The sequence below is a fragment of the Callionymus lyra genome, chromosome 17 (genome assembly GCF_982586985.1).
Source record: "Callionymus lyra chromosome 17, fCalLyr1.hap1.1, whole genome shotgun sequence".
In the NCBI taxonomy this organism is placed as follows: Eukaryota; Metazoa; Chordata; class Actinopteri; order Syngnathiformes; family Callionymidae; genus Callionymus; species Callionymus lyra.
Genome location: NC_141834.1, coordinates 5678538 through 5691081, shown reverse-complemented (window position 1 = coordinate 5691081; position 12544 = coordinate 5678538). Strand labels below are relative to the sequence as shown.

Genomic DNA, 12544 nt, shown 5'->3' with positions numbered 1-12544 from the left:
TTTTTTATGTAATGTAAAACAGACATAAACAAGTCATGGAAATAAAAGTAGCTTAAAAAATATATAAGGCTGTTTGTCTCTTAGTTCCATCTTATAGAATGATCTGAAACTGCATTTTTTATTTTCTATTTCAAGTATTGCTCATAGTTAGGAACATGTTCATCAAAAGCAATTTGATACTACATTGAAAAAGTCATATGGAAACCATAGAATGAAAGTGTTTTTCTTGCTTAGAACACTTAAATAATTCTGCAAGGTTTTATACTGAACTAAAAACATCATAAATCGAAACGCTGAATAATAATAACAGTGTAATACCAAGTTCTCTTCCCAAACAATTAACCAAAACATCAGTATCAAAGTCAAAAACCCATTAATTATTAATTACTGAAACGATGACACTGCATCGCTAATTTATTTCCTTCTGTCGTAGATTACATAAACAAGTAATTTAGCACATTCTTTAATCCAAAGTGGCTTCAAATGAATCAGCATTGACCACCGAGGCCCAAGGATCAATAGAGGTTTTCTGGCACACCATAGCCGTGTTGCTTCCCAGCAAGCTGAGCAGCTGTTCAGTTATGCTTTCAAGATACATGTGACTATAAATGGGAAGAACAAGTGTCATGGGATTCTAAAGCTAATTGATTATTACATCGTACAAGCCAAGGTCCACCCAGACACTCTTCATTTGTACGTAGACACTAATATAGTGTATATATTTATATATATATATGATGTAATGCCTGGATTACAGTCAGACCTGAGCCAGACAGTTTTATTGATCCTTGCTATGTATACTTAAGAGTTTATTTTTCTCCATGTCACTGTCTATGATGTTGTTATTATGTTTTTTTTCATCAGTGCTATTATCTTCAGTATGTTGTGGATTATTTTGTTTTATTACATGTTTTGCCCTTTTTTTTTGGTTAGTTGTGGTACTGTTTATTATTGAATGTTTTAGCGTGTCATAGACTCACTTATTGATCTATTATTGATTGTTTATTTATTCCTGTTTTTGACATCTCCTGTCCGATTATTTTTGTGGTCCTTATTCTTCACATCAATTTACAATCAAACTATTCAAATATCATTTTTAACATTGATTATTTTTTTACTGTTAACTTCTAAAATTAGCATTATGTCTCTTTTGACATTTATGGTTAACATAAATCGAAGCAAGTTTTAGATACCCTATCAAATATCTAAAAAATATTAGTGATGTTAGATTTTAAGTCTGTGCAACCAATTTACAGTAACATTTTAGCAAAATACCTAGATTTGGGAATCCTTTGTGGATATGTGATGTAAAGAAATTGTCTGATCGAGCTCTGCGAAATGTCAATTTGATTGATAGAACTTTATTAATCCCTTAAAAAGAAAAGGGAATATAATAGGGATATGAACTGGGATTAAACTGAACCTACTCCTTTTTTTATATCTCTATATTACAGCCGATAAAGACTTAAAAACAACAAATACAGATGCATCTTGTGTGACTGTTTTCTCCACATTCATCGTTTCCCTGTGTACTTTTTATATAGTTCCATTTTTTTGTAGAAAGGAGCAATAAAATCCAACAGTCTTGACAAACTGAGAGACTGGAAGTTGGAGAGTGGAAAAGAAAAGTCAGAAAAATAAAAGAATGACCTTTACGCTTACAAAACAGCCGCCTCTGGCTGTGACTCGGCTTGTCCTCGGAGACACAAATCATGCACCTAGCTACAAGACTGGACATGAGGGGAAACAGAAAAGGCCGATAGATCTCGACTCATGACATTTTAATGGCCCCTTAGAAATCCCTTCCAACGATAAATCTCCAACTGTCATCCATCTTCCTCCAACCGTCCACCAATACCAGCTCTCTGCCTCTGTCGGTCAGGGAGCAGGCTGATCAATGACATTGTTTTTTAGCTTGAAAGCTTCAACAGATTCGGTTTGAAAATAATCTTTTTTTGGGCGTCCGAAACCACCAAGAGAGAATATCGGTCTTCATTCCAAACTTTCTTAGGCTTTACTAATGGCTAATTAAACCATGCGACACAATAATACATGTCCATTTGTTCAAGTATCTTATCACTTCTCTGCTGCTTTCAGAGTACCGATGTGTATTCGTCCTGCAAAGACGTTCCACCAGAGAACTTTGCTGAGGTGTTGCTGAGGACTGGCAAGTTGACTGAGGCCAAAACAGAGGGAGAAACCTTGTTCCCAGCGACTGAAGGTAAGCATTGATCCATGGTTTCTTACTCGCTGAGTTCCAGGAGTTCCAGTGGGGTCTCCTCCTTGTGTACGGTGCTGTAGTAGCAAAATATAAGATCCAAAAAAAAAGAGGCTGAGAATACAATATGATACAACCGAACTGATTGATCCGGGCTGGAGCTTTAATAAGACATGGACCGGGCAAGTCGACAGTGATAGGAATAGCAGTAAAGAATAGGAGGTTGGTGTGGATGGAGGATTTGTGCGTCAGCGTGTGAGGACTGTAAAGATAGTGGAAGTTTGGGATGATTGTTAAAGGGTTTGTATACTTCGTATGGGTAAGCATCAATTCTACCTTTGACCTCTTCAGGTCACAGGGTTTAGGACTCGGTTTTTAAACATAATTTGCCTTTTATTTATTTTCCATTTTGTATGCCTGTATTTGTTTCTCTACTATTTCTAAATGAAATATTGAATCAAATAACATTTTAAAGGCAGTTTTGGTGAATCCCTTAAAAAACACACACTAAATATAGAGTTTATTTATATATCTGAAATCTCGAAAGGACACCCTTGAACTGCTCTGTTTCTGGAATAAGCCTGCGTTTTCTTTTTAGGCATTATTGATTCGCAACGGCCAAAAATGTAGAAAACTGTTTTGCACTCCTACTCCCTCATTATAAGATCTATATAGCGTAAATAAGCAAATGTAGCGCAAATAGGCTTGTTTTTTTGTCTGTTTCCAAACTAAGTTAGAGCTCATCAGTGTCAATTTAAGCAAGTTGCAGCCTTTATGTTTTTGGCCTTGGTCCTTGTTTTTTTATCTGTCGCAATCAGCGGGAAAAAAAGACACTTGCTCCCTTTCAAGCCCATGCAAGCATGTTAAAGAGACAAACAAATTTCTCAAACTAAATGACATGGCCTTTTATTCTTCTTTCGTCTTATTTAAGATCGTTCGCCTTAACCATACAAATCTCTTAACATGTTGTATATAAAATTAAGTTGTATATAATGAAATAACTTTGAGAGACTCATTAAATAATTACAGTTTTAGATAACCTTCTTTCCATTTTCTGATCTTATTAGGTTGTCATTCCCGCTGTCTTTTGGCTTGAAGCCATTCAAAATATTGTAAACTTTTGAAAAATTGATACAAACATCAATTATTATCATTATTATTATATTTGATCTTTAAAAGCACCTGAGGCACGTACACAAGGAAACATTAAAGCCAGTGTCTAAATAACTATCAGAAGTTTGTTCCGATGTTTCTCTTTGAGCTGCACTGCAGCTCTGGCCTGGTCTCCCAGACGCTGATGGATGTTGTACTCTCCTGCATCTTTTATGAACCAACAGGTTGACATGTTGGTCAATGCTCCGTCTCTGTGGACTTGTGGTATTTACAGAGTGCAGTTTGTTGCCATCTTCTTTCCACTGCTTCCCCTGCGCCTCCTGTCCTTGCTCCCCATCTGTCTCTCCCGGCGCGATGGTACGAAGTGGACAGGCGGACGGAGGGCACAGAATAGCCGTACATTGATTAATTAATGAACACTCGTGCATCTCACTGCAGGAGTAAATAACGGTGCATGACTGTGGCTTTACCGGAGAGATAGAGTCAAAACATCAAGGCTGCGCCGCCTGATGGATTGCCGCCGCCTGCCAAAATCAATGCCACGATAAAAATAAAGCTGGCGTCCGTGTTTTGAGCAATGATACCGACAAAACATGAGAAGTGCCAGAGGATCCATAACAATTAACAAACACATATTCAGCTCCTTCTCACTGTCAAATGTACATCAACCCTTAACAGCGACTTGTTGTTCTTCAGAAAGAGACACACAACTCAGTGTGTCGGATAACAACCTTCAATTAGCGGCTGACGTATCGGCTGTGCTCGTGGAAAGTCTGTCCTTTTTTTTTCCCGAATGTAAATAAGAGCCTCACCTGGCCCGGATAAGCCGGACTTAATTAATGACGCCTTGTAAAGAAAGTGGCTGAACTAGATAACAACGGAGAGAGTTGTGCGTTGCCGTCACTGTCAGCGGAAACCGATGAGTCGGCAGAAATGTTGCTGCACCAGTTTCAAGTTGTTGCACCGTTATCGTAATCGAAGTGGAGCGATTCTCGTTGCAACTCATTTGTGTTCGCACTCCGTGAGGCTTGTTTTGATAATTCTGACTGCGTTGACAGAGTGAGATAGAGATTTGAAATGCTAAATCACACTTTCTCAGCTTGCACTGCCCAAAGCTACATCCAAAATACAGTATATTAAATGTATACAAATATTGCATTACTATTTATTGTTTAAAACACAAAGTTAATAATGGTAGTCATCATAGTAATATGCCGACTGTCTACTTTTTAGCACAGTATTGAGCAAACATTAGATAAAAAGTGTGTTTTTTTTTTTGTAGGTCATCCTTATACAGGATGATATTGTAAACTTTTGTGTGAGTTGTAAAATTGTACTCTGCCAATATGAACATGACCTTGCAGTTTATTTGGATTATAAGTCTATGTAACCAGTGTGACTCCAGTTATAGAATCTTACCTGCACTTGCATTATCGACCCAACGCAAATTTTCGCCTTAGATGTTTGTGTTCATGTGAACTAACGAAAAGGAAAAATAATTGCCTGAAGATAAGAAGTGGTACCTAACAGTAGGCTGTGGATTAAAACGGTGTCTGTGCTCTCGGCCACTGTTGGACACGGTTTGTCAAAATGCACAATATTGAGAACCAGCACAAAACCCACCCCTTAACCTGCCTTTACCTGCCCTGCAAGCAAAAACGGTGCCAGCTTGAAGAGAAGATAAACATTTAGAAATATATATAATTTGAAATATAATTTTAGATTTAACTTTTTCGTACTTAAGTAGAAAAAATACATGGTTTTGGAAAAAAAAAAAAAAAAATTATAAATCAATATATTTATGTCTTGATGATTTTCTATTCCAGTATATATATTTACAGTATTTACTTTCAAAGCTTATTCAACCTGACTTATCTATGCCCATATACATACATTACTAGCATGTGTTAATTGCATTTAGATCAGTGGCCAAAAAATAGAATCTGTTCATTTTTATTAAGGATTCTCAGATAAAAAGTGGTCATCAGATGTAGAAAATCTTTCAACCATGAATTTTTGCTCTGCTCATAATCAATCATAACCTATTAAATATGACAAATATATGTGAGGAATCTTCACCCTGAGGTTTCAAGGTATAGCCTTGCCATGGCCTTCACGATTGCATTATAAAGTGTTTCCGAACCATCTAAAATTGAACATGGAGTAAGTTTCTTATGCTGCACCCGCCCTACATTCCGATGTGTAGTGGGGACCACTAGTTCGAGATCCCTGCTTAAAGAAAGACTAAAGACACACTAGAAATATTATTGTTCAACTGTAACATGGAGGTCTACAAAGAAAGGGTTGTGAAAGGGTGCCCAGGTCATCTTTGTGAATGGAAGAATGGATGGACACACTTTCGTTTATAGTTCAATATTTCATACACAGAACCTCGGCCGGGCAATAATCAGTTGTTCTTTCAACTCTGCCAGCTCAGGTGAAATAGTAATAAGTCACCGTCGCACCATTCTGCTTAAAAGTCTCCCAGATTTAGCTGACACAGTATCTCAAGCGTGTGTGTGTTTGTGTGCACACAAAACTTCTGGATCAACCTCACATGCCTAAGCTTTTGCACCAACTCCTCTTCCTGGTGCTTATCGTTCTCCCTGTTTTTTTTTTCCTTTCTCAATCTTGCCAGGCTTCCGCACGCTTTTAAGTTGGTGTTATCTGTTTCTCTACTTCCACTCCGCTCTGTCTTTGTAAGTCTGCATGTGTGTGTGTTTACCCCTCTGGTAATTCCTGCCCCGATCGTATCAGTGGCTTTACAGAGGCGTGTAATCAGCTCATTCTGAGGTGTAGCTCATTGAAACCCGGAGGTTAGGAGAGGAGGGGAGAGAAAAACGAGTGGAGAGAAGAGGGTGTGCACTGTGCTTGAAAGTGTAGACTGCAACATCATTCCTCTTATGCAAACACACACACATGACCTCAAATCATTGACAATGTTGCTTCTAATACACACATACTTACTCTCAAAGAAAAAAAGACCCCCCCCCTACCAAAAAACCCTGAATTTAAATCAAAAGTGATACCCAGTTATTGTCTATTAAAGTTGATTTTTCTCAAATTGTCATCGTCCTTAAACTTTTGAAAGCAAAGTGGTTGCCTCTGATCATGTGTCTGGATATGTTGTGGCCTCTGGGCTTGTGACGTGGGATGAAAGCCATCATCTCTGGGCCTTGAGCTCTGTCTAGACTCCAAAATTCCATCAGCCCTTACAGACAACAAAAAGTGTTACTGTGCCCCAAATCCATGAAAGTTGATCGAATAACAAATGCGTGTTCTCACTGGCAAAGTGCCGAGACAAAATCCCCACTTACTGTTGGCTGCAGATGTAAATAATATGGTTCCAGCTAAATATGCACACAGGCGAATGTTAGCCCAGTGCAAGTGTGCCAGAAAACATTGGGGTGCAGCAGGTTGTCTCACATTTCCCAGTGTCTCTGTTCATATCTCACCTTTAGTTAAAACATTTACTTGAGTTCATTCTTACAATGGAGACATACATTGATTTTGTTTTATAGAAGTTAATTTATGTGAGATTGTCAACGCTCATGTAGTTCTCTTGCATGTGAAAATAAGTTACAATGATATCTGGTTTAGATCATATTAACACAAAAGACCTTGTGAAACCGAGGCCATAACTGGACCAAGGTGACAGGTATTTAATTACAGAAGGATTTTTCCTTCAACCGTCTTTTGTTTTAGGAGTTACTAACTGAAATATTCGGTGTTTTTCAAGGGTATTAAAAAATAAATTTGAAAACCAAATATCAACTATTAAGAAATATGGGTAGGAAAGATTAGAAGAGTTACTTGAAGTGGACTTTTGCCAAAGGGATCTTAAGTTAAAGTATTTAATCTGGTTTGAATTCATTTGAATTCACATTTTCATGAGGGTCTTCTTCCCCCATGGTTTGAATTCCATCGCAATTGGACAAAAAACAAAACTTGAGAGTAAGGTAGTCTTAATGAGATGAATGGATGAATGGATGGGGAGGTGGATAGATATATAAATGAATGGGGAGATGGATGGATGATAGATGGATAGATGAATGAATGGGGAGATGGATGGATGGGGAGATGGATAGATAGATGAATTCATGGGGAGTTGGATAGATAGATGTATGGGTGGGAGATGGATAAGGAGATGGAAAGATAGATGGATGGATAAGGTGATGGAAAGATAGATGAATGAATGGGGAGATGGATAGATAGATGGATGGGTGGGAGATTGATAAGGAGATGGAAAGATAGATGGATGGAAAAGGTGATGGAAAGATAGATGAATGAATGGGGAGATGGATAGATAGATGGATAGATGGATGGATGGGGAGATCGATAGGGAGATGGATGGATAGATGAATTGATGGATGGATGGATGGATAGATGGATAGATGGATAGATGGATAGATGGATAGATGGATAGATGGATGGATGGATGGGGTGATCGATAGGGAGATGGATGGATAGACAAATAGATGGATGGATGCATGGATAGATGGATAGATGAAAGATGGATAGATGGATGGATGGAATGATGGATGGATGGAATGATGGATGGATAGATGGATTATATGCATTTATAATGCTTGTCCTGATCTCATAAAACAAACATTTAATAAAAGCGCAAGTCCCTTTAAAAGTCATTATTAGTGGTTTATTTGAATAAAAAAATACATTTTACAATATGATGTTAAACCAAAGTCTATCATAATCTGTGCTCGTCACATGATTTATTTGCATCCTAAAGTTATAAAATCAGAAGTTAAACCATAGATGACTTTAAAGGTTGTAATGATGCAATTCCAAATATCACAAAAGCTTTAATTATGATTAAAATATAATAAAAGCAATGTAGATTTATTTCTTAAAAGTGTTTCCTGTGTCAGTTGTGTTATTTACAAGTTGGTCTCATCTCTACTTCATAACCGCATGCAGTGTTTTATTTTTATTTTTGTAATATTTTGCTGTCCAGATGTTCTCTTCCATGTTAGTGCAGTATTTCCTAAAGCTTGTGAAATAAAACCAGGAATACCATCTCAGTAGGACTGAAGCTACAGGCTTCTGAGTATAACAACTTTCAAAACTTTTGAGTATTTCTCCCGAGTATCCTCCTGACACATGGATGGTGAGGTTATTGTTCTCTTCTTTTGGTATTCTCTGGGTGTGTTTGCCTTTTAACAGAAATCTACTTTTAATTCTTGCTTTTCTATCCATAAATACAACTGCATGTTCTATAGGAGGCTATGGCATCAATCAAGTAGTGGGTAACTCAGTGGGTAGAAAGCATGGCTGTGGTGTCGAGCATCGGGGGTCCGTGTCTTGCTGAGGTAACCATTGTGGGCCTGTAGGCGAAGTCCCTCGAACTCCTGCCGAGCTCATTGTAGGAGTTTGAATGGATATGTCAGACCAATTTTTTACTTTATTACTCGCGTAAAGGTCTTTAGTCCCCTGCAGCTGAACGGTCAACTTTTCTAGTTCAAGTAGAGATTCAACCATTTGCATTGGTGCATCGATACAAATAAGTAAGATGCAGCTTCATTGGTAGATTCAAGGTGCATCTGATTACATTTCAGAATGGTAGCATTGATTTCCGAGGCGCCCTAAACGCATCATCGCGTCCTCAGGAAATGACGCAGAAGTTACAAACTTGAAGAAGGATGGATGCGACTTACGGGTCACACTGAAAGAAAAAACAAAAGATCAGCTTTTAAAACACCTGAAGTCGACTGTATCCTCTCGTCCTCAGCCAATCGCCGGGATCTCACAGGATTCAATTGTTTATTTGGCTGCGGAGGAGGTGATGACTGGCGGCCAGAATTTTAAAGATGATTATTATTATTTATTTATTTATTAGATACTGTGCTGTTTAATATAGATACAGTCACATTAAAAAATCTCTCTCTCTCTATATATATATCAGTATACTGATTTGTCCTAGCCTTAGTACTACACTCATCTAAATTATATACAGTAGTAATATTTATCCATATCCACAGACATATTCTTCAAGGTTGACCTGTTGTTTTAAGACAAAATACATTGGCAACATGAAAACTGATATTGTACAAACAGTTTCCTCGTGGGCTTGTTGTCGTCTTCCGTCAACATTCTTGCGTAAGTTCAACCGACATCCCCTGTCAGTTTCCTGTGGACAGCTCTGGTGAAAAGTTGGCAGGGTCTTGAATTTCCTCATAATTCATGCTTTCGTACAATGATAGGTACAAACACAGCTGTTCACGTTCCAAAAATAACAAACAATAGCTGAGCGAGCAGATGGACACGACACAAGGGACTTTTTTTTTCTTTTTTTTCTTTTTTTATGACACGTCTCGACCTTGACTCTGGAATGTCATCGGACTCTGTTTATCCCAGTGGGGTCTCAAGTGTGCTCGGACAGTCGCTGTCATCAACATTCACTGAACGTAGCATGAGAGTCGTCCAAGACAGCAGCGTGTCGGTAGTTAATCCTGAGTACTTAAGTCCTTTTCTTCCCTCTTGTTCTCTCCAGTGCTGCTACAGCTGGCCAATGATGCATTTCCCAGGGACATGATGCTGGCACTGTCCTACTTACTGGCCCTGCCTCAGGTAGGCAGACACTGCATGACGCCATGAAGCTTCTTAAATAACCGCACTCATCATAATGCATTTTATCTACTCCTTCCAACAGGTGCTCGACGCTAACCAATGTTTCGAGAAACAATGCCACTCGGCCTTGTCCCTGCAGCTGGCCTCGTACTACTACTCTCTGCAGATCTACACCCGCCTGATGCCTTGCTTCAAGGACAAGAACCACACACTCTACCAGGTCAGTGTCTTAATACACCAGACATCACACCGGTTCCAAACTTGAGATCTTTTTAAAACAAATAACTGATAAAAGGTTGCTTTATTTTTTTGGGGGCGTTCAAATTGGCAACATTTTCCGCACTAATTAAATCCTTTCTTGGCAGTTCTGCTCGTCACACATGGTTGGAGAAAACGATTTGTTGTGCCAGAGTTGCTGGAAAGCAGCGGTTGCAAAAAGTTTGAAATCGACTTTGAAATAACTTATTTGTTTCATCAGTGATTTAATATAGCATCAGAATCTAATAGCACATAAAAACTCCCTAAAGCCTTATTTTGGGGGGAAAACAAACTGTTTTTGGCACACTTTCTGAATAAACGTATCTTCTGTCAGCTAATTCCAGAGACGTCAAGACTTACTTAAACATTTTACTTTCAGAAACTCATGACTAATAAATGGGTTCTCGCGTCGAAGTGTAAATGGATAAGAGGACCATGTCGTGAGAGTCGGATTCAATTTAAATGGTAAAAATAGTATTAATTTACTGGATAATAATGACAGTGAATGGCACTGATAAAACTGCATACCTCTGGCAATTTAGCAGAAGAATGTCAAGTTATTTTAATGATTCGTTTTTATGTCCATTAGTAGTTTAACTATAGTTATAAATTGTTAAGTTATATGTTTTGATTAGACTTTGACATACCAATTGTTCATTCTTTTAATTCTTTCTCTTCTGTTGAATGCACTAAAAGGCAACAGTAGCAGCCTGAGCACCATTCATTGGTGGTGCTAATAAACATGGCTGTGGCTGAGCTCATTATTTTTCTCACCTCAGCCTCACAAGAAGCTTTATAAAAATAATTTTATGACAATAGCGGGCAGACTCCCTTAACATTATAATCTTCAATCTTTGTTGCTCAATAATATGGACCAATTAAGAATAATTTCCAGAAACCCTACTGGGATCATGTTGTTATATATTTCTATTCCCTTTTTATATTTGAATGAAAATGCATTTCATTCTGCTTTTGTCTTTATTAAGCCATTTCGATAATTGGTGTATTTAATCTGCTAATTTGCAACACATGAATGCATACAAAAACAATAAGAATTAAAGTATAATAAACGGGAAAAACAAGCTTGATTAGAGAGGAAAGCTGAGGGTTGATAGAACGGTGGGAAAAATGATTCTGACCTTTTCCGTTGAGTGGGCCGAAGCTCTCAAGGGTTTTTACTCCCGTCAGACAGAGGCCGGTAAAAAAGTAACAACAGATGAGAAGAGGACAAGAAGCCGCCGCTGAAGTGGCTAAGTGTGTCCCCTCCTGTTCTTCAAGGTCAACAATGTGCACAAACACTTAAAAAAAGAGAAAAGGAAAATTGTCAAAATACAAACACTAATGCACTCTGGAATGGCACTGATCATACCCTCTTCGTTCCTGTGTCACTCAAGTGCATCAAGTTTAAAAATCTCAAATGTTTCCTCTTTTTTTCACTTTGGCATTTCCACTGCCAGTTCTCACGTCTTCCTCTTTCACCTGCAATTTTCTCTTTCTCAAAATGGTTATCGTTCTGTTATTCAGGTCGTCTTCATTAAGCTTTATTAGTGTTTTTAAATACGTCCCCTTTTTTATTTTGATATTTCCTTTCTGTCTTTGCTGCTTTGTGAGGAAAGTCACGACGAGATACAAAAAAATATATATATATCTGACTAGATAAAAACGACAAATATCTGGTCCTCAAAATACTATAATCTAAGGATCCTGATTCCTGACTACGTGTCAAACTCTCAGTCCTTAAAGTAATTTCATGTGGTCTGTAATAGCCTTTAACACTTATTCACTACTAGTTCAACCAGATTCTTTAGATAACCTTCAATACATGTCAATATCATAATGTATGATGACACATCCTCAGGCTGCTCTTTAAAAAGTACTTCAAGACTGTCATGATGTCGTTATGAACGATAACCCTGGAAATAAGAGATCTTTAAAAGGGAGCGGATGTTTTGTGCTTAAAATAAAGTGTGTCTCGAGGTAAAAAGTTCAATTTTGTAACTTGTTTTCCAAGATTAAGCCTCAGACACTGATGTTTTGTATTTTTCAGAGGCTAGAAAAGCCTATTAGGTAGAATGAAGAATGTAGGAATAAATATATGTTTTTTATTGACTTTAAAAATGGTTAAAATAGTCATTGATTAATTTAATATCAAGTTGTAACTGAATGTAGTTTCCTCTATTAAAAAATATTTACCTATTTGTGCCTGAAAAAGTCCATCATAGGACAAACTTGGTGAAGGAAAAAAAACATTTCCGTCTGAGGTTGTGTGTAAGAATCTTGCTTCCTGTTGAATTAAGCTATGCCATAATTGAGGAGCTATTTCCTGCAGAATTTGCTATTTGATATGAATCAAACCATATACTCAGC

The 12544-nt window shown here is 37.7% G+C and overlaps 1 protein-coding gene across 1 annotated transcript in view; it reads left to right on the top strand.

Annotated features, from left to right (window-relative positions):
* The window catches only part of nbas (NBAS subunit of NRZ tethering complex), a 212561-nt gene that overhangs the window by 103351 nt on the left and 96666 nt on the right, over nt 1-12544 (top strand). The window contains exons 39-41 of the mRNA XM_087812214.1: nt 2098-2221; nt 9843-9919; nt 10002-10139. Coding sequence (XP_087668340.1) covers nt 2098-2221; nt 9843-9919; nt 10002-10139 — 339 coding nt within the window. The remainder of the gene's footprint in view (nt 1-2097; nt 2222-9842; nt 9920-10001; nt 10140-12544) is intronic.